At 43.0% G+C, this 23,232-nt stretch overlaps 2 protein-coding genes across 3 annotated transcripts in view; one reads left to right on the top strand and one right to left on the bottom strand.

The window, feature by feature from the left end:
• The window catches only part of LOC139452309 (putative aminopeptidase W07G4.4), a 30,999-nt gene extending 13,972 nt beyond the window's left edge, over positions 1–17,027 (top strand). For both annotated transcript variants that reach the window (XM_071233737.1, XM_071233736.1), the window contains exons 5-16: positions 1,674–1,782; positions 3,541–3,665; positions 4,779–4,878; positions 6,032–6,107; positions 7,438–7,523; positions 8,602–8,706; positions 9,189–9,264; positions 10,621–10,739; positions 11,704–11,787; positions 12,148–12,255; positions 12,878–13,009; positions 16,151–17,027. In XM_071233737.1, coding sequence (XP_071089838.1) covers positions 1,674–1,782; positions 3,541–3,665; positions 4,779–4,878; positions 6,032–6,107; positions 7,438–7,523; positions 8,602–8,706; positions 9,189–9,264; positions 10,621–10,739; positions 11,704–11,787; positions 12,148–12,255; positions 12,878–13,009; positions 16,151–16,285 — 1,255 coding nt within the window. In that variant the 3' untranslated portion in view covers positions 16,286–17,027. The remainder of the gene's footprint in view (positions 1–1,673; positions 1,783–3,540; positions 3,666–4,778; positions 4,879–6,031; positions 6,108–7,437; positions 7,524–8,601; positions 8,707–9,188; positions 9,265–10,620; positions 10,740–11,703; positions 11,788–12,147; positions 12,256–12,877; positions 13,010–16,150) is intronic.
• Positions 17,028–17,364: 337 nt separating this feature from the next.
• Positions 17,365–22,211, bottom strand: LOC139451874 (proteoglycan 4-like). Its single transcript, XM_071233168.1, has 4 exons — positions 22,167–22,211; positions 20,406–20,506; positions 17,805–18,286; positions 17,365–17,771 (listed from the first exon to the last, which is right to left on the bottom strand). The coding sequence occupies exons 1-4, from the start codon at positions 22,209–22,211 to the stop codon at positions 17,365–17,367; spliced, it is 1,035 nt and encodes a 344-aa protein (XP_071089269.1).
• Positions 22,212–23,232: the final 1,021 nt, after the last annotated feature.

Genomic DNA, 23,232 nt, shown 5'->3' with positions numbered 1-23,232 from the left:
TTGTTTACTGTCAGTTTTATGTCTGAATGAGTGTTGTTTACTGCTGGCTTTATGTCTGAATGAGTGTTGTTTACTGTCAGTTTTATGTCTGATGGAGTGTTGTTTACTGCCGGCTTAATGTCTGAATGAGTGTTGTTTACTGCCGGCTTAATGTCTGAATTAGTGTTGTTTACTGCCGGCTTTGTCTGAATGAGTGTTGTTTACTGCCGGCTTAATGTCTGAATGAGTGTTGTTTACTGTCAGTTTTATGTCTGAATTAGTGTTGTTTACTGTCGGCTTTATGTCTGAATTAGTGTTGTTTACTGTCAGTTTTATGTCTGAATTAGTGTTGTTTACTGTCAGCTTTATGTCTGAATTAGTGTTGTTTACTGCTGGCTTAATGTCTGAATGAGTGTTGTTTACTGTCGGCTTTATGTCTGAATGAGTGTTGTTTACTGTCAGTTTTATGTCTGAATTAGTGTTGTTTACTGTCAGCTTTATGTCTGAATTAGTGTTGTTTACTGCTGGCTTAATGTCTGAATGAGTGTTGTTTACTGTCGGCTTTATGTCTGAATTAGTGTTGTTTACTGTCGGCTTTATGTCTGAATTAGTGTTGTTTACTGTCGGCTTTGTCTGAATTAGTGTTGTTTACTGTCGGCTTTGTGTCTGTATTAGTGTTGTTTACTGTCGGCTTTATGTCTGAATTAGTGTTGTTTACTGCTGGCTTTATGTCTGAATTAGTGTTGTTTACTGTCGGCTTTATGTCTGAATTAGTGTTGTTTACTGTCGGCTTTGTCTGAATTAGTGTTGTTTACTGTCGGCTTTGTGTCTGAATTAGTGTTGTTTACTGTCGGCTTTATGTCTGAATTAGTGTTGTTTACTGCTGGCTTTATGTCTGAATTAGTGTTGTTTACTGTCAGCTTTATGTCTAAATTAGTGAGTGAATTAGTGAGTGAGTGTTGTTTAATACTACAGTATTCCTGCTTTTGCATGGCTGACTGGAAATCAATATTCATCCAAGCCAAACGGGATTACCACTTTCAGGTGTTCACATACAAGATGCTTCAAAACTAGACACATTTCCTGTAATATCAGGGGCGGTCAGGTAGCCTAGTGGTTAAAGGGTTTGCTTGTCACTCTGAACCCCAGGTTCGATTCCCGACATGGGTACAATGTGTGAAGCCAATTTCTGATGTCCCTCGCCGTGATATTGCGGGAATATTGCCAAAAGCGGCGTAAAACTGTACTCACTCACTCACTCACTCACTCACTCACTCACTCACTCACTCCTGTTGTATCATCTCACATGTTAAGAAAACTTCATGGATAGCAGCTTCTGAGAGTATATCTACATCGAAAAACCCCTTAATGCAATAAACCAGAAGTATTTCTCCATAGAGCTGTGTGTTTTCTTGTTTTCTCACCAACTTCTAGAATGCCAATCACTTCCTCTCAATCAGATATCATTAAAAGTTCTTTATTTTGAAAGATTGGTAACTTATGGTTGTGTAATACTCTCTATATATCCGATATAATCACCCATCTTGTGGACTGTTAAATAAAAAGCCTCCTGGTTCAATTTCAAAAAGGTTGAAATCAATTTATAGATTAATAGAATATTTTTATCATGTTTTTAGTGCTTTTGCTCAAACAATGTGTTGATTTAAGAGATATAAACTGTGTTGTCTTGACAGAGCACTACAAGCAGGCTGCAAGGCTCCCCTCTTTGTCAGGCCCATCGATGACAGCTTCCCCAAGGCCGGCCTTGTTGGCACATTGGGGGCCCTTCAGGCTCTGTATGTGGTGAGTCTTTGGCCTTCTTCCAATGTTAACCGGGGGCACGGGTGGCCCAGTCGTCTAAGGCACCGCGATTCGCTATGCAGAGTTGCGTCCCTTGGGCACGCCAGAAACCTATGATTGTGGGTTCGAATCCCGGTTCGCCCGATTATGTTTCTATGTTTGTCAGCTCCATACCCGTGCTCGTGGGTTTCACCGATGTGGTAAACGTCTGAGACCTGCATCACTTCGGGCTTTCCTCCCACATTAAGCTGACACGCCGTGATATAACTGGAATACTGTTAAAAGCGGCGTTAAACCCAACTCACTCACTCCAATGTTAACCGACCGTCTCCATGGTCTAGTGGATAGAGTGTCTGCCCAGGGAACGGAAGGTCAGGTGTCCAATCCCCTGGCCATGTTATTACAAAAGAGCTGAGGTGAGGTGAAATGGGGTTTTGCGTCGTGTTCAAGATTATTGCACTTTTATTGCAACTTATAGTGTGTGGGGGGTTGGGGGTGGTCCTGCTTGTACTAGTCCGGACTAATGCCGATTTTATGGTGCTAGCCCACTGAGATACCATGCCGCAGATTAACATGAATACCCCACTCAGACACAAAATACTGACTACAGACGCTAACAGATGATACTTGTTGTTACCCTGCCTGGTGCTCAACATTGAGGGGATAAAAGTTGAACTGGTCGGCTCAGAGTCAGTATACAGAGTGGATTTCAGTGTTTTGTGTGTGAAAATGACCGTCCGGTTCCGGAAACTGAATTTCCGTATATACGGGTAAATTTATATAGTAATTATTTCGTCTTGAATGAAAATCGTCCGGGAACCGAGGTTTCCGGATATCTGAAGTCCGTATAAGCAAGGCACGACTGTACTGTGTCTGAGTGAGGTATCCATTTCACAATTGTTTCATGGTATCTCAGTGGGCTTGCATAATATTACCGACATTAGTCTGGACATGCATGTCACAAACTAAGTGCAATAGGCTTAAATGTGACATTAAAGCCCATTTCATTTCACCCAACGTCAGATGGTATTTATGGTATCTACCCCTGCTGTTGAATATGAATAGTTTTAGAGTCCATCTCTTGGCTTTGACTGTGGTTGTTGTCCATTTTTCAATTTGCATTATAGCATCCAATCAGTGTGACAGGCATTACATGTTCTTTAAGACCTGTGAAGATTCCGGGGAAGAATAGGTCTTCAGCAACCCATGCTTGCCGCAAAGGGCGACTATGCTTGTCGTAAAAGGCGACTAACGGGATCGGGTGGTCAGGCTCGCTGACTTGGTTGATACATGTCATCGATCGCAAATGCGTGGATCGATGCTGATGATATTAATCTCTGGATTGTCTGGTCCAGACTCGATTATTCACAGACCACCGTCATATAGCTGGAATAATGCTGAGTGCGGTGTTAAACAACAAACCAACCAACCACCCAACCAACATGTTCTTCAAATGTTAATCACATTGTCAACGTACTCAGCTATCTTGACACTTGTTGCATGTGTTTATGTTTGACAACCTACATACCTGGGCGACTTAGATATATGTAAAATAGAAAAATTTATTGCAATGAAAAATAGTATAAATAAATTTGACAGAAAATGGAAAGGATTATTAGCCTACTTATTATGATGACTTGTATATCTCATGTACCTATGTTACCATGGTTACAGATATATGCATACTGGATTGAAATAAAAAAATAAAAAATTTCTTTTCTTTTTTTAAATATTTATTCACTGCATGTATGCCACCAACAGCCTCTAGAGGTTCGGGAGGCAGCACCAGCCAAAGCAAGCAAGGCAGACAAGCTCGGGATATGGTGTAACAATGAAGATCGTGTTAACAATGGGATTATTATCAACAATGCCCTGGAGAATGGAAGGTAAGTTTCTGTCTATTTTACGTACGTGGCATGGATGATGAGTTGTTTTTAAGATCATGTTAGTGGCACAGTTGCTCTCAGATGCTATATCAAGTGACAAGACATTACAGTATAACTTAAGGACATATAATCTGCTATGAATCAACCAAATTAATTTTTTATCATCAATATTGTTTGTCTGGAAATTCCAATATTTCCTGGAACTTTTGACTGAATGTCAAGTGTGGTTACAGCCCCTCGGTCATCGTCCAGCATAAGCATTGTCTCCACTGAAACCGGTGGACCAATTTAACCTGAAACTACACATGCATGTTCCCAATCGTAATAAAAACCAGATGTATTCAAGATGTTCAAATCTGATTTTCAATATGGGAGCCATTTCAGCCATATTGAAAAAGAATACTTATGACCATAACTCTGCCATTTTGTTTGAAATGTTATGAAATTTGGTATTTGTTTTGTTAGATGTAGCATTCAACACATGCTCCATTCCAAATATAAAAGAATTGGTTCACAGGCAATGGCTTTTGAAAATATAGTGCAGGCTGGCGGTGTTGGTTTTTTTTGGTGGAGGGGGGTTGTTCGAGCTGGTACCTCAGTACGTAGCCAAATTTTTGCGAAATCATGTTAAATATTGTTGCATTTCACTGCTGGGGTCATGTGTTTGAGATGCGGAATATTTAAAAAAGAATTTTTTTTGAAAAAGGAAATAAAAACAAAATGTGCAGCAGACTTTATGATGATGCAGGTGGTACCTGAGAACCAAGACTATTATTTTTTTAGCCTTGCTTTGCACATGTTGCAAAATGTTAATTTTTGACATTGTTTTGACCATGTTTTAAAATTCTCTCAAGAGCACATTAAACTCTGTAAACCTCGCCCCTGAACATGCTGAAATAGCCTGAGGGAGCTGAGCTTTGGCATTTCCTTATGATGATGTTGTATTTCGTAAAATATTTGAATACCTATGCTGTGAGCATGTCTTTGTTGACACTTCAAACTTTTGACTACACATCCAGGTGAGTTACAGTGCCGTGGCACTCCACTGTCTTTCCCGCTATTTCCTGTGATTGGCAAATTAATTATTTCTCAAATAATGCACCCCTCTTAAAGACTGGTGACACGTGACATTGGAGGATCCGACCCGGAGAGAATGGCGGCGCCTCGAGTGCTGGAATATGTCCAGGAAGCATTCAAAGACACCTGTATCAAGGTGAGACTGTAGTCCAATAAATGCACGTCACCACTGTGATGAAATTAGGAATTTACAAGTTATTATCATACCTCCATGTCAGAATGATGAGATCTGATTGGTCCACATGATCTTGATAAAATACTGTGTAACCTGCCTTGTAGGGAAATCAATTTCTCAGTGGGGTAATAAATCTTATACCCCGCCATGAGCAAGACACAGCGCACATGGATTTCTCAGAGGGAGAATAAATCCCTTATACCCCACTTGAAGGAAAACGCTGCACATTTTTTTTTCTGAGTAAAATAAAAGTCATGTGACATAGACATTTAACCTCAGCTCAATCGAACAGCTGTTTTCAATTAATTATGAATTTGTTTTGATTCATTTACAATGTCATATGAAAAAGTGTTGATAAGGTAAATTCGTTCTAGCAGTATAAAAGGGGTACATGTGGTGTTATGCGTTTCTCGTTGGGTATTACTGTAAATCTTGAAATTAACGCGAGCGTGAACTAAATGCGAAAAATGCAAGTGGTCTTGGCTCGCATTATTAAACATCGCATTTATATCAACAATAAGACATTTTGGATAGGAAAAATAACATCTTAGACATACGCTGGAAACAAACAACTATGTATTCCACATCAATGTTTATTGTAACAAGTGCATAAACAATGTCATTCAGACACTAATTACATCCTGTGAATTGTCACTACTGGGGTCAAGACAAGAGTTCTACTCACTTACGTCCTCTGCAAGTCCAGACAGACGCCACCCACGCAACACGGTGTCTTTGTTCTTTGAGACTGAGTCAAAGGCCGACACAAGCCAGCGCGCATGCATGTCCTGACAGAGGATATTTTATTTAGATAACATATCCACTGATGCTTGAGAGGAGGGGGGTGTCACATTCATATTGAGAGACTCATTAATTTCACGATTTACAGTATATGATTCGCCTCCGGGATACATGAAACCACATGTACCCCTCGTGATGCCAATTCTACTTATAGTATTTGATGTAACTGTTATGTAATCAAAAAATAACAATTTCTTTCTGCATTGATGTAATTAATGAAACAGTGTTATGGTTTTTAGACATCACAAACTGAAAATGAAAGATGCGCCCATTGACTTATTCAGAGCTCTGTAATCATGATTAATGATGATAGGTGTCTGTGGTATTGGACAAGGCGGTCATTGAAAAGGAATACCCACTGATGGCTGCAGTCAACCGATCAGCCAGCTGTAAGTTTATTGGCTGTTTTTCTATGAATTTAGATTTCCATAGCATTTCATTTTTCTATATTCATGAATTTATGATGTTTCAAGTCTTATGTTAGTACCCCACATGTACGTCAGGTGAGAATAGATCCCAACTACCCCTTTCTTCTCTGACAGCTGACTGAACTATGGATGAGGACTTTACATTATGTGATGCTGACTTTAATGTTGCTGTAATATTGGTGACTTTGCAGACTGCTGTAATATTACTGACTTATGTTGCTGTAATATTGGTGACTTTGCAGACTGCTGTAATATTACTGACTTATGTTGCTGTAATATTGGTGACTTTGCAGACTGCTGTAATATTACTGACTTATGTTGCTGTAATATTACTGACCTTACAGACTGCTGTAATATTACTGACTTTACAGACAGCTGTAATATTACTGACTTTACAGACAGCTGTAATATTACTGACTTTACAGACAGCTGTAATATTGCTGACTTTACAGACAGCTGTAATATTACTGACTTTACAGACAGCTGTAATATTACTGACTTTACAGACAGCTGTAATATTGCTGACTTTACAAACAGCTGTAATATTACTGACTTTAGAGACAGCTGTAATATTGCTGACTTTACAGACAGCTGTAATATTACTGACTTTACAGACAGCTGTAATATTACTGACCTTACAGACAGCTGTAATATTGCTGACTTTACAAACAGCTGTAATATTACTGACTTTAGAGACAGCTGTAATATTACTGACTTTACAGACAGCTGTAATATTACTGACCTTACAGACAGCTGTAATATTGCTGACTTTACAGACAGCTGTAATATTACTGACCTTACAGACAGCTGTAATATTGCTGACTTTACAGACAGCTGTAATATTACTGACCTTACAGACTGCTGTAATATTGTTGATTTTAAATGTTGCTGTGATATTGCTGACTTTGCAGACAGCTGTAATATTACTGACTTTACAGACAGCTGTAATATTACTGACCTTACAGACTGCCGTAATATTGCTGACTTTACAGACATCTGTAATATTGCTGATTTGCAGATTGCTGTAATATTGCTGATTTTACCAACTGTGGTAATATTGCTGACTTTACCAACTGTGGCAATATTGCTGATTTACAGACTGCTGTAGTATTGCTTACTTTACCAACTGTGGTAATATTGCTGACCTTACAGACAGCTGTAATATTGTAGACTTTACGGACAGCTGTAATATTGCTGATTTGCAGATTGCTGTAATATTGCTGATTTTACCAAATGTGGTAATATTGCTTACTTTACCAACTGTGGTAATATTGCTGACTTTTGTATGCAGTTGTTGATCGGCACCAGGCTCGCCTCATCTACCTGGACTACGACGGGGAGGGGGACACGGACAAGACCGTCTTCCTCGTCGGCAAGGTAGATACAATGGCGGATTGATTCAAATCAATCCATATTTCGAAAAATAATATTCTAAAACAAAATAGGTCCCATATCTGTACCTGTACCACAATGGCATGGTCCTACTGTTGTATATCCTGGCCAAGGGTTGACTATTGACAGGATGCCATGATACAGAGGGAATATGTTTCATTGTGGTTAAAAACAACATTCACTTCCTCACTCATTATGCTCATAGTCGTAGTTAATTGATGACTTTGAACATACAATTTACACCAATAAGCTGTTGTTTCGAGTACTAGAAATCAATGATGCATATGTACTCCAGACAAATTAAGGCTTAATAAGATAAAAGTATTGGTTCTTAGGCAATGGCTTATGAAAATATAGTGCGGGGGGGCAGTAGGTTTCTATTTTGTTTTTGTTTTTTTGAGGTGGGGTGGGGGGTGTTGTTCAAACTGCAATGTAGATCGTGTTAGTTAGGCAGAGCATGTATACTGTTCTGTTGGTCATCTACCAGCTACGACTTGACTTTCATTAAACCGCTGATCGTGTATAACGCTCTTCAATTATTTGGACCCCAAAGGTAGCGTTGTAGGGATCACTGTAGTATGTAACCAAATAAAAGTTGTGTACAATCAACCTGGAAAAGGGCATCACTACATAGATGTATTCCTTGATGACTAAAATACTGGAATACAGTATTAACAAGTTTGACTTGGAATATTCAAGAATATTTTAGATTTTTTTTGTAAAATGGAAATAAAACGGAAACATGCGGCGAACTTTATGATGATACCTGAGAACGAAACTGTTATGTTTTTTAGCCTAACATCTAACTTTGAAGTTAGCGCAGAGGGGATGCATCTCCCACTGTCAAGATCATTGAGCTAGGCCTGTGGTTGTAGTGGTTTCTCATGCAGATGACCGAGTTTGATTCTACTCATGCACATTGTGACATCATCAAAGGACCTGTTGCAAGACATGTAATCTAGCAAGTAGTTTCACAGATCTGACATGTCACTATATGGATGAACTATTGCTGATCTGATGTTTGATGTTAACACTCTCGCTCACTCTGTCAGTACTTTCACAGGGCATCACCTACGACACCGGCGGTGCTGACATCAAGGCCGGGGGTGTCATGGCCGGTATGCACAGGGACAAGTGTGGGGCGGCGGCGGTCGGGGGATTCTTCAAGGTCAGATACTGGAGTGCATATTGAACCGGAAAGACTTCCGCCTGTATCCCCCCTCCAAGCGTTATATGTGTATGCATTGTTGCTCAATCCTTTTAATCATATATATTTCTAGGGGGAATACGGGCGGAAGTCTCACCATTAAACCTGTATGACGATGTCATTCAATTGTTGTTGCAGTGGATTCTTAGGAATTCCCAGGCCATTCTGAACATGCCTTTTATGCAAGAAATACTGACGCTACTATAGGTCATGATGCAAAAGATCAATTTTATATCAACCATAACATAACAGTCGAAGATATCACACACATCTGTTGATTACGGAAGTAAAATCAACTCGCCATTTCGGGGCTCATTGATTCTGCTTCTAGAATTATAGAGATTCTCATGATTTCTCCATTACTTACCAACATAATAACATCTTCATTTCGTTCGACTCACTACTCTTTGAAAGATCAATTATTTTCTTTGATTACTTTCTAGATTCTGTCTGTCCTGAAGCCAAAGGGTCTCAAAGCTCGGGGCGCCATGGTAATGGTCCGGAACAGTGTCGGGTCCGGTCAGTCCAGATGTTCCTCATCTCCAAAACACACTGTATAGGAAAAATAACTCTTATAGCCCCTGTCAGGGTTGGTTATAATTGCACTAATCATTGAATATCTGGGAGTCAAGTTTCTTTGGGACTTCACCCTCTAGCCTCCACCTAATCCACTTTACCTAAGAAGAACTCTAATCCACACCCTGAACCTGTTTGCCTGAGGAAAACTACAGTCTTGACCCAGTAATAACCTTGACCCTCCTTACACAAGGGTCTCCACCCTCCAATCCTATCCCAACCCTCATTTCCATCCAGTCATCACCCTGACCCTCTTTACCGAGGGACATCTAGGGACTCAAACCTGTCCCTACCCAGACTCTTCCTACCCAAGGGTATCCACCCTCAAGTTCCTCACCGACCCTTCCTACCTGAAGGGACCCTCGTGAACCAGTGCCCCAGGGGAATGAGCTGAACAACGTCTGGTCCGGAACAGTTTCGGGTCCGATCAGTGCAGATGTTCCTCATCTCCAAAACACACTGTATAGGAAAAATAACTCTTATAGCCCCTGTCAGGGTTGGTTATAATTGCACTAATCATCTGGGAGCCAAATTTCTTTGGGACTTCACCTTCTAGCCCCCACCTAATCCACTTTACCTAAGAAAAACCCTCCAATCCACACCCTGAACCTGTTTGCCTGAGGAAACCAACAGTCTTGACCCAGTAATAACCTTGACCCTCCTTACACAAGGGTCTCCACCCTCCAATCCTATCCCAACCTTCTTTTCCATCCAGTCATCACCCTGACCCTCTTTACCGAGGGACATCTAGGGACTCAAACCTATCCCTTCCCAGACTCTTCCTACCCAAGGGTATCGACCCTCCAGTTCTTCACCGACCCTTCCTACCTGAAGGGACCCTCGTGAACCAGTGCCCCAGGGGAATGAGCTGAACAACGTCTGGTCCGGAACAGTGTCGGGTCCGGTCAGTGCAGATGTTCCTCATCTCAAAAACACACTGTATAGGAAAAATAACTCTTATAGCCCCTGTCAGGGTTGGTTATAATTGCACTAATCATTGAATATCTGGGAGTCAAGTTTCTTTGGGACTTCACCCTCTAGCCCCCACCTAATCCACTTTACCTAAGAAGAACTCTAATCCACACCCTGAACCTGTTTGCCTGAGGAAAACTACAGTCTTGACAGTTCCTCACCGACCCTTCCTACCTGAAGGGACCCTCATGAACCAGTGCCCCAGGGGAATGAGCTGAACAGTGTCTTGATATAGGTTTTGGAAAGCTGCTCATGGATACAAACATCCTCAGAACCAATGATGAAAGGATCAAAATTAATGACTAAAAGATGCCTTGTATCCCCCAGAATGCTATGTTGCTGATGAGATCATCACTTCCCGGGCTGGGGTGAGGGTGAGAGTCGGGAACACAGATGCCGAAGGTAGAATGGTCATGGCCGACGTCCTCTGTAAATTCAAGGAAGAAGTAAGTAACTGATGTGTAAATGTCATACCTTGTTGGCATTTTGGTTAAACAGGTTCATTGGTTGGTTGGTTTGTTGTTTTACGCCGCACTCAGCAATATTCGAGCGATATGACGGCGGTCTGTAAATAATTGAGTCTGACAGTTCAGTGATTGATGTCACGAGCATTTGGATTGATGACAAGTCAGCGAACGTGACCACCTGATCTCTTACAACAAGCATAGTCGCGATTTACGACAAGCATGGGTTGCTGAAGACCTATTCTACCCTTGACCTTCACAGGTCTAAACAGGTATGCACCTTGGCTGCTGTCCCCCACTGCTATTGGGATGACAAATGCTGGGTGTCCCTGTGCCTGCGAGGGATGTCCCTATGTTGCTGTTGTGACAGGTGTTGGGTGACCTTTGGACTGTGCTGGTGTCGGGTGAGGAGCCACTGTCGCAGGGATGGCACCACTCCCGCGTTTCACTCACCCTGAGCCTGGTCGCCTTGGACCTACTGCCATTGAGCTTGTGGTTTATTGCTTACAGCAAGAGTTTTCAAAAGAATTTGAAACGGCAGACCGAAAAGGAATAGATTGCAAATTCAGTCACATTAATAAACAATGCCACAAGTGATAGCAAAGGATAGCAAGAGAAATTTAGCAGTGCACATTGCTTTAATAAGAGGAAGTGATTTGAGGCGGAGGACGTGACGTAGCGCGGAGGAAGTGATGTAATTTCAGGTTGTTGCTGAACATGGAAGTAAAGTTGTTGCGTGTGAGAGGTTACTTTTTCCCTGTGATATGAGATGAAAAACAGAAGTATTTGTATTGTGAGTAATTAGTACGAGGGAAAATAAATGCTGTCCCTAAACCCATTAAGCGACTAACTGCTAAATTTAACATTATGAAGTGGCAAAGGATTCTAACTGCTTTATTATTCCAGGATTGGTTTGATGCATTGTTTGTTTGTTTGTTTGTTTCAGGCAGTCAAGGCTGTAAAGCCACACATCTTCACCATTGCTACCCTGACTGGCCACGCTATCAGGGCCATGGGACCAGAGTACTCCGTAAGTATAACCATTAATTTGTTTCATGATATGGCGGAGATTTTTTCTTGAATGGCAGCTTGGTCACACAGATGTTGTGTTCAAAGAAATATCTAACATATTTTTTGAAAAGGGGGACACAGGTGGCCCAGCGGTCTAATCACCTCAATTTGCCCTGCAGAGTTACCCCCCTTAGGTGTGCCAGGAACAAATGTTTCCAGGTTTGAATCCTGTTTGATTATGTTTCTAGGTTTATCAGCACCATACACATGGGTTTCAGTATGTCAGGTTTTCCTCACACTCCAAGCTGTGATGTTTATTATTACAAGGGATTATGTCATTTATAAAACACCCATAATGCTTCCTGTCTTCCTGTAACAGATAATCATGGACAATGGCCCTGCAAAACAACTGAGGACCGCCCAGAATATTCAGGAGACGGGAGAGGAGTATGGTGACCCATTCGAGATCTCCACCATACGTAGGGAGGTGCGTGAACGTGTTGGCTAATAAAGTATGGCCCCCCTTTGGGGTAGTCCAAATATGGTCAGGTCAAGATATGTTTCCAGCACCCCATGCTTATCAAAGTACCAGACTGAAATGTTTGGTTTTGCTTGCTTGTTTGTTGTTTAACACCGCACTCTGCAATATTCCAGCTATATGATGGCAGTTTGTAAATAATTGAGTCTGAACCAGACAGTCCGGTGATTGATATCATGAGCATTGATCCACACAATTAGGATAAGATGACATGCATCAACCAAGTCAGCAGGTCAAGATTGTTGAATAAAAACTGGTAAAATCCTTTGATTATCAAAATTGCCAATTCATGAGTCAGTCAACATCACCGAGGAGGTTGTGACAATGCAGTTAACAAGTGTGCATTCATATTTCATTCTCAACTCCCTTGGGAGTTCACATTACTGTGATGGAAAACAGGAAATCTTATTTGTGTCCAACAAAATCTATAGTGCATCCATCATACTTTATTTATAGGTTGATCCTGTTCTGGTTAAAATGCTTCTTCAATACATTCCTGATTTTATGGCTCATTTGCTCTGATCTTTGATTTTTACAAGTTTGAAGGCATATGTCATATATATTTGAACAGGACTATGAGTTTGTCGCGGGGAAGTCGGAGTATGAAGACATCCTCCAATGCAACAACCTCCCCTCCAGTGCAACGCCCAGAGGACATCAGTGTCCTGCAGCCTTCATGATCATGGCGGCCGGCGTCAATAAGGTAGTGTTGTAAAACATTGTATATATGTATTTGTAGAGGCAAGTATTAAGTTGAATACAAGACCCTGCGGAATGCCTGATCTTAAGAATCAAATGGACAAGACCACCTCAGAATATTCCAACTTCAGCTGGGGTCTCCTGGTAGACAAGACCACCTCAGAATATTCCAACTTCAGCTGTTGTCTCCTGGTAGACAAGACCACCTCAGAATATTCGAACTTCAGCTGTGGTCTCCTGGTAGACAAGACCACCTCAGAATATTCCAACTTCAGCTGTGGTCTCCTGGTAGACAAGACCACCTCAGAATATTCCAACTTCAGCTGTGGTCTCCTGGTAGACAAGACCACCTCAGAATATTCCAACTTCAGCTGGGGTCTCCTGGTAGACAAGACCACCTCAGAATATTCCAACTTCAGCTGGGGTCTCCTGGTAGACAAGACCACCTCAGAATATTCCAACTTCAGCTGTTGTCTCCTGGTAGACAAGACCACCTCAGAATATTCCAACTTCAGCTGTTGTCTCCTGGTAGACAAGACCACCTCAGAATATTCCAACTTCAGCTGTTGTCTCCTGGTAGACAAGACCACCTCAGAATATTCCAACTTCAGCTGTTGTCTCCTGGTAGACAAGACCACCTCAGAATATTCCAACTTCAGCTGGGGCCTCCTGGTAGACAAGACCACCTCAGAATATTCCAACTTCAGCTGGGGTCTCCTGGTAGACAAGACCACCTCAGAATATTCCAACTTCAGCTGGGGTCTCCTGGTAGACAAGACCACCTCAGAATATTCCAACTTCAGCTTTGGTCTCCTGGTAGACAAGACCACCTCAGAATATTCCAACTTCAGCTGGGGTCTCCTGGTAGACAAGACCACCTCAGAATATTCGAACTTCAGCTGTTGTCTCCTGGTAGACAAGACCACCTCAGTATATTCGAACTTCAACTGTGGTCTCCTGGTAGACAAGACCACCTCAGAATATTCGAACTTCAGCTCTGGTCTTCCGGTAGACAAGACCACCTCAGAATATTCGAACTTCAGCTGTTGTCTCCTGGTAGACAAGACCACCTCAGTATATTCGAACTTCAACTGTGGTCTCCTGGTAGACAAGACCACCTCAGAATATTCGAACTTCAGCTCTGGTCTACCGGTAGACAAGACCACCTCAGAATATTCGAACTTCAACTGTGGTCTCCTGGTAGACAAGACCACCTCAGTATATTCGAACTTCAACTGTGGTCTCCTGGTAGACAAGACCACCTCAGTATATTCGAACTTCAGCTGGGGTCTCCTGGTAGACAAGACCACCTCAGTATATTCCAACTTCAGCTGGGGTCTCCTGGTAGACAAGACCACCTCAGAATATTCCAACTTCAGCTGGGGTCTCCTGGTAGACAAGACCGCCTCAGTATATTCGAACTTCAGCTGGGGTCTCCTGGTAGACAAGACCACCTCAGTATATTCCAACTTCAACTGGGGTCTCCTGGTAGACAAGACCACCTCAGTATATTCCAACTTCAACTGGGGTCTCCTGGTAGACAAGACCACCTCAGAATATTCCAACTTCAGCTGGGGTCTCCTGGTAGACAAGACCACCTCAGAATATTCCAACTTCAGCTGTGGTCACCTGGTAGACAAGACCACCTCAGAATATTCAAACTTCAGCTGTTGTCTCCTGGTAGACAAGACCACCTCAGAATATTTGAACTTCAACTGTGGTCTCCTGGTAGACAAGACCACCTCAGAATATTCCAACTTCAGCTGTGGTCACCTGGTAGACAAGACCACCTCAGAATATTTGAACTTCGACTGTGGTCTCCTGGTAGACAAGACCACCTCAGAATATTCGAACTTCAGCTTTGGTCACCTGGTAGACAAGACCACCTCAGAATATTTGAACTTCGACTGTGGTCTCCTGGTAGACAAGACCACCTCAGAATGTTCGAACTTCAGCTTTGGTCACCTGGTAGACAAGACCACCTCAGAATATTCGAACTTCAACTGTGGTCTCCTGGTAGACAAGACCACAAAATGCATTAATCCCAGCTCACTTATTCCATTAAGAATTGACTTCATGTGTTTACTTTTATGAACATTTACACTATGTAATCCACGTAAATGCAGCTTTTGCTCACCCATCAATCTTATAAAGAAATAGACGGCCTCCGTGGTCTAGTGGTAGAGCATCCGCCCGGAGAGCGGAAGGCCCAGGATTCGATCCCCAGCCACATCATACGTAAAGACGTGTAAAGATGGTACTTGTTGTTACCCTGTCTGGCGCTCGGCATTGAGGGGCTAAAACAAGGACTGGTTGGCTCGGTGTCTGTATATGTCTGAGTGGGGTATTCATGTTAAACTGGGGCATGGTATCTCAGTGAACAAGCACTATAAATTGGTATTAGTCCAGACTAGTACAAGCAGCCACAAAAACACATGCATGCACGTTGCTATATAAGTGCAATAATCTTTACGTTACAATAATGTTAAACCCACTTTCACCTTGCCTATAAAGATATAAGTCACCAATAATAACTTCAGAGACTGCTTATTCACATATTAACAAAATTATATGTAGATAACAATACAGACTCAGTGATATCACTCAGTGCATTAATGCGTCACAAGCCCTGACCCCCTTTCATCAGGCAGGAAGGAAACTGTAAATCTGGTTTGGGGCCTGGCCTGGCCTATTTTTTTCCATTAAGCCAAAGAAATTTCTTGGTTTTCCAATCAAATTCCTTGGAATCACTTGCAGTTTATTTATTCCTATGAGAAGCTCTGTATAGCCCTGACCCACTTTCATCAGGCAGTAAGGAAATTGTAAATCTAGTTTGGGGCCTGGCCTGGCCTATTTATTTCCATTAAGCCAAAGAAATATCTTGGTTTTCCAATCAAATTCCTTGGAATCACTTGCAGTTTATTTATTCCTATGAGAAGCTCTGTATAGCCCTGACCCCCTTTCATCAGGCAGTAAGGAAACTGTAAATCTGGTTTGGGGCCTGGCCTGGCCTGGCCTGGCCTATATTTTTCCATTAAGCCAAAGAAATTTCTTGGTTTTCAAATCAAATTCCTTGGAATCACTTGCAATTGATTTATTCCTATGAGAAGCTCTGTATATAATGAAGATGGTGTTTATATTGTAGCATGGCAAGGACTCGGAAAATCCCATCCCCTACTCCCACATCGACATCGCCGGCTCCAGCGGACCCTTCCCAGGAGTCCCCACGGGAGCCCCGATAGTTGCCCTTGCTGCAACCTTCGTCCTGCCAAGATGCTAGAGGCAGAGCCAGATATTCAAATTTCCGGACAAAAACGTGATTGGATCAAATCTTTTCAATATAGTCTCAATATGGTCAGTATAAGCTTTCCTTTTGGTGAGTTCATTTACAAAACAGACACTGTAGAGCTGGTGTGGTACGCTACTTATGTCTTGGTCAACAACATGGTCATGTGACCAATAATATTTTTGTGAAAGATGGTATACAGTCTGTTATTCTCATTGTGGTATGATCACTGAACTTGGAGATGTGGATTCTGCTTTATATTGCGATGCATCATCTTCTCAAGAATTTAAATTATTATTTCAGAATTTTATTTTATTACATATCTTTATGTTTTTGAAGTATCAAATGATTTTTGTGACAGTTTACTAAAAATCCTTTCCACCATATATGTATACCAGGGAATGATCCATGTTTGATCAGGAAAGATTTAGAAATATAAAAATTATAAACTGAAAACAATTTCTTAGCAGGAAAACTATATTTATTGAAACACACATTTTTTTGGATGTTTTCATAATTTCTGATATTACGTTTTTTTAATTAGTATTTATATAAAGTATTATTTAACAGTGCTAGTCCGCTATATGGAGTATATTGCGCTGTCAACACCAATAAAGTTTCCTGGTAGACTTAAACTTACCCAGGAATAAATGTCATGATTGTATCGGCCTATACTTGTTAATTTTGTTGATTTTGTTTACTCTGTTCAATATGATTAAATCATGTTCATCTATCATACTTGTTGCTTGTTATTTTGCATAATACAGAGGCAAAGGTAGCCAGTCACTCACTCCCTATGCAGAGATGCATCCCTTAGATGTAGGTGAAAACGATTACCGTGTGGTCCAATCCCGGTTCTCCCTGATAATGGATCTAGTTTTGTCAGCACCATACATATGCTCTCGGGCTTCACCAAAGTGCTTCACTTTAGACTTTCCTCCCACATCAAGCTGACATGTTGTCATGTAACTGAAATATTGTTCAAAGCGGATTTAAACAAACTCACAAACTAACTGCTTTGTGTACTGATAAATCCACCTACATCCCACAGAGGCAATATCAGGGAACAGGCCTCATGATGAACTGGGGATTAGTAGGCCACAGATGGTGTCTGGAGGATGTTGGCTGATAGTCTTTGGAGGCCCTGGGGGGCAGGTGCTAGCTGGGAACTGGCTGACAGTCGCTAGAGGCCCTAGAGCGCAGGTCCTAGCTGGGAACTGGCTGACAGTCTCTGGAGGCCCTAGAGGGCAGGTCCCACCAGGTGACTGGCTGACAGTCGCTACAGGCCCTAGAGGGCAGGTGCTAGCTGTGAACTGACTGACAGTCTCTGGAGGCCCTAGGGGGCAGGTGCTAGCTGGGAACTGACTGACAGTCTCTGGAGGCCCTATGGGCCAGGTGCTAGCTGGGAACTGACTGACGGTCTCTGGAGGCCCTGGGGGGCAGGTGCTAGTCTGGAACTGGATGACAGTCTCTGGAGGCCCTGGGGGCAAGTGCTAGCTGGGAACTTGATGACAGTCTCTGGAGGCCCTGGGGGCAAGTGCTAGCTGGGAACTGGATGACAGTCCCTGGAGGCCCTGGGGGGCAAGTGCTAGCTGAGAACTGGCTGACAGTCTCTGGAGGGCCTGGGGGCAAGTGCTAGCTGGGAACTGGGTGAAAGTCGCTAGAGGCCCTAGAGGGTAGGTGCTATCTGGGAACTGGCTGACAGTCGCTAGAGGCCCTAGAGGGCTGGTGTTAGCTGGGAACTGGGTGAAAGTCTCTAGAGGCCCTGGGGGGCAGGTGCTAGCTGGGAACTGACTGACAGTCGCTAGAGGCCCTAGAGGGCTGGTGCTAGCTGGGAACTGGCTGACAGTCCCTGGAGGCCCTAGAGGGCTGGTGCTAGCTGGGAACTGACTGACAGTCGCTAGAGGCCCTAGAGGGCTGGTGCTAGCTGGGAACTGACTGACAGTCGCTAGAGGCCCTAGAGGGCAGGTGCTAGCTGGGAAGTCACTAGAGGCCCTAGAGGGTAGGTGCTAGCTGGGAACTGGCTGACAGTCGCTCGAGGCCCTAGAGGGTAGGTGCTAGCTGGGAACTGGCTGACAGTCACTAGAGGCCCTAGAGGGCAGGTGCTAGCTGGGAACTGGCTGACAGTCGCTAGAGGCCCTACAGGGCAGGTGCTATCTGGGAAGTCGCTAGAGGCCCTAGAGGGTAGGTGCTAGCTGGGAACTGGCTGACAGTCACTAGAGGCCCTAGAGGGCAGGTGCTATCTGGGAAGTCGCTAGAGGCCCTAGAGGGCAGGTGCTAGCTGGGAACTGGCTGACAGTCGCTAGAGGCCCTACAGGGCAGGTGCTATCTGGGAAGTCGCTAGAGGCCCTACAGGGTAGGTGCTAGCTGGGAACTGGCTGACAGTCGCTAGAGGCCCTAGAGGGCAGGTGCTATCTGGGAAGTCGCTAGAGGCCCTAGAGGGCAGGTGCTAGCTGGGAACTGACTAACAGTCGCTAGAGGCCCTAGAGGGCAGGTGCTAGCTGGGAACTGACTGACAGTCGTTAGAGGCCCTAGAGGGCAAGTATATACTGTATACTGACAGAACAGTAAATCCCAAACACTCGCTCATTCTAATTCATTGCTGTGAGCATCTTACCCATTGACTTCAATAAAGTAATAATCTTCACCTGCTTTCCTCCCACATCAGGTTGGCACGCAGATATACTACTCAAAGTTTGCAAAGGATCACCACTTTAATATGACAAATAGTGTGCATCTGACATTATTAGGTATTTGTTAGGTTAAGAATGAGTATGGTTTTACATCGCTTTTAGAAATATTCCAGCAATATCACGGCAGGGGACACCAGAAACAGGATTCACACATTGTACCCATGTCGGAATTCGAACCCGCGTCTTCGACGTGACAAGCGAACTATTTAACCACTAGGCTACCCGACCGCCCCTTAAACGTGGAATACGTGTTTAATGTACAAAAGTCTGTTGTTCTGTGCAACACAATGCCAACAACCTGTGACCATTAATCAGTCAGATCACCCGGTCAGAATGAGAGTATCTAGCCAAAACCGAAAGTCATTGTTAAAAAAATATGAACACGTGATGCGATCACAGCCTGGCACCGTCGTCTCATGTTCCCATTAAGTGTCTGGATGGCTGCCAAGGGAAGATTGTGCCACTCTTCGGTAAGAGCAGCTGGTTATACGTGTGTTTGATAGGGTTGGGGTCTGGTGACCGGGCTGGTCACTCCATGCGGACAATGGCCTCTTGTATGTTGGCATCAACGTAGGTCTGGGACGAGTCCAAATTTACTACCCGGGTACCCACCTCCCTATAACCCGTCCCAACCCGGGTACCCTCTGTAGATATCAAGAGATACAAAATGTCCGATTGTGACTTCTTTTTTTACCACAGCACTTGCAAAACGTATTTAGATACATGTAATAAGCGATCTGGTCATGCATACACTGAAGTTGACATCTTTATTCAACCATATGAAAAGTCAGAAGGAATGGGTGCATAGTAAGAAAGAAATGCGAACATTAGTGACCATAGTGTAACCATAGAGTTCTAGATAAATTTTGTCATTAAAAGTTATATATCACATGACTAACCACGGATCCGGGTCCGGGTAGTCTGTGGGTACCCGGGTCCTACACCGGGTACCCGAGTTTGCCGTCCCAGCCCTACTTCGACAACCCTGGCTCGACGAGGTCTTGCGTTATCGTCCATGAGGATGAAGTGTGGTCCGTCTGCACTAGCATACTGTCTCGCGTACACATCCAGAATGTCATCCCTGACACGCACACCTGTCATCAATGGAGCCCCTTCCTTAGCGGTCGTGTTCGGCTACGTTGGAATCTTGAACTCTTTCTCATTGTCTACGCAACAATTGACGTGATCTTCATCCCAATCCAAACGTGCCTGTCTGTGATGTTGAGTCAGTGGGATGCGAATGCATGCCTTCTATGACCGGAGGGGGTGGTCGGGTAGCCTAGTGGTTAAAGCGTTCGCTCGTCACGCCGAAGACCCGGGTTCGATTCCCGACATGGGTACAATGTGTGAAACCCATTTCTGGTGTCCCCCGCCGTGATATTGCTGGAATATTGCTAAACGCGGCGTAAAACCATACTCACCCACTCACACCAGCCTCACGGAGACGATTACGCACTGTCTGAGGAGAGGCGATAACGCCACTGGCGTTCCGCAGGTAATTCCTGAGGATGCTGTCTTCTTGCTGCAATCAGGAGCAATCTGTCTTTCACCTGTGTGGTAGAACGCTGTCTACCACCTGCATGTCGTTGGGTAGCTGATCCAAACGTCTGGTATTGTTTCCATGCCCCGCCGGTCGCTATATAAGTGCAATAATCTTGGATGCGACGTTAAACCCCATTTCACCTTCACCATGCCCCCCTGATGATACTTTGGCTGACATCAAAGACATTTAAAACGTATCGTTGTGTTGACCCAGTTTCAAGCATGCCTATGCATCTGCCTGATACATCGGTCTTCAAACGACGTGTTTGAGGCTGAGATAAGTGCATTTACTTGTTGCAGTCCTCAGTAGCAAGGTTATGCTCTCTGATCACCACACATGCTAACAGGTTCTCAAGCACCTCGTTCCCACCGTGTCCCAATCTCATTAAAATCAGACCTTTGTTCTCGCTACCGGTAAACAAAGATCTGAAGACAACCCATTTGGGGTCACGTCAGAACGACCTTTCATCCGACCAATCAGAGCGTCGCTTACCAGATTATGGAAGTGACGGTCGGAATATGATTTCTAATCATGCAACCTCGAAATCTTTATTCCGAACGATAGTTACGGGTTCCAGAATGTTCTTTTGTTCAGGTTTCAAATTTTAAATCGAGAATTTGTCAAAAAATGTTTCGAAGCGTAGTCGCCAATTTGAAATTAGTGCCGTAAAGCACGAGAAAGCTGCCTTCTGATTGGTCATTCCATTGGTCGGTCATAGTTCGCGCAAGGTCGGTCTGACGTGACCCGTAATGGGGTGTCCTCAGATCTTTGTTTAGCGGTAGCGAGAACTAAGATCTGATTTTAATGAGATTGCACCGTGCCCATGAATGCATGCCCCTGTCCGTCCATCAGGAAATTGAGATCCCATCTTTATTTTTGGGGTGATTTTTTCTATATTTGATCCACCAGGAGAAAATGGGTCTTATGGGTGCTGGGATACAATTGCACTGTGTCGTCATAAGAAAGACGTTTGACGTCAAGTTACTTAGTTAGTTAAGAAATTGCCATGTGTGCGGACTGTACAAAATATCCTATTTTTCTCTCGTTCGTAATGAAATAAAACCATTTCAAAACATTTCAGCTTACCTGTCTACTTTCATTTAAGCAGATATTATATTTAACTGCAACCATGACATAAGCCGTTTAAAGTCTGAAAATGGGACTTTGCCGAAAATGAGTCCTATATTGTGTGCCTTGCATATCAGTTATAAGTATGGATTGAAGCTTATGAATTATGTGTGTGCGTGCGCGCGTGCGTGTGTGTGTGTGTGTGTGTGTGTGTGTGTGTGTGTGTGTGTGTGTGTGTGTAAATGTTCAGTGTTGTGTTTACCAAACTCCCCCACCCTGTTATAAAATTAACATATACACGACAAGGTGACCTATATTTAAACAGATGATAGGTCTTGATGGCAGTGTGATATATGGACAGACAGGTCGGATGAGTAACTGTACTTTGAACCTGTGTCACGTTTCAACAATGAAAGAAACCGACCAATATCGTGCATTGTTTCAGTTAGGCCATTCAGCAGTCTCCTCTTTAGACCTTATAAAGTAATGTATGACAATATTTCTTTGTTGTCTTTAAGGATTGATCTCAGTCGTGTAACTGTGCGTACACAGGTCACGTGACACGACGAACCGGCTTGATTCTGTCCTGGGAGTTTGGGGTCAAGGGAAGGGTCATACTTAATTCGACCATTTCTGTTTAAACCGATGTATATGTCCATAAATTAAAACCTGAAAATAACAAGAAATTTCACCACATAAATTCGCTTGGTAGTAACACGTCTTTGTTTAATTTGTAATTCAAACCTTCCCGTTCAAACCGATATATATGTCCATAAACTAAAACCTGAAAATAACAAGATATTTCTCCACATAAATTCGCTTGGTAGAATACGTTTCTTTTTTTAAATTTCTAATTCGACCATTTCCGTTCAAACCGATGGATATGTCCATAAATTAAAACCTGAAAATAGCAAGAATTTTCACCACATAGGTAGAATACACACTATCTTTTTATTTTAGCTATCTTTTGAAAAGTTATGGGGTTCATCTTCAGGGTAGTTTAACACAGGTAAACTATAATTCTTCAACGAACCAGAGGAGTTCCCATTTATGTTTCTAATAAAATTATGATTTATAAAAACATAATAACGTTTTGCATAATTCTGTATCGTATATATCATAATTCGGTCAGACTGAAAACTGCCTGTTGAGAGGTGGTTGTGGATGATATACAATGCATTGTACTGGGTGTGTTGACCCTGGCCTTGACCTGGGCGCGTGGAGACCTGTGCTATCAGCTGTTCCTGTCGCCTGTTCACTGCAAGGTAGGTATGCGCCGCCGCCGTTCTCGACATTTTTATTTTGTGCAAGAGCAGATCCAGCATTTTTAAAAGGGAGGGGTCAAAATATTAAATAAGATAATTTTACTGCCTACAACATACTTAAAATGGTTTTCAAAAGATTCTCTCTCGCTCTGTGACTCTCTCTCTCGAGAGAGAGAGGTGTCTCTTTGTCCCTGTATATGTGTGTCTGAGAGAGAGAGAGAGAGAGAGAGAGAGAGAGAGAGAGAGAGAGAGAGAGAGAGAGAGAGAGAGAGAGATGTCATCGGGGTAAGAAAGTCAAGCATTGACCGCGAAGACGTGGAACCTCTTATTGATAACAACTTGAATACCAACATAACGGCGCATTACCAGACA

Source organism: Haliotis cracherodii, unplaced genomic scaffold (assembly GCF_022045235.1).
Source record: "Haliotis cracherodii isolate W230 unplaced genomic scaffold, xgHalCrac1.p SCAF_9, whole genome shotgun sequence".
NCBI classification, from domain to species: domain Eukaryota; kingdom Metazoa; phylum Mollusca; class Gastropoda; order Lepetellida; family Haliotidae; genus Haliotis; species Haliotis cracherodii.
The sequence above is the reverse complement of the archived record's forward strand: the minus strand, read 5'-3'. Positions and strand labels throughout refer to the sequence as shown.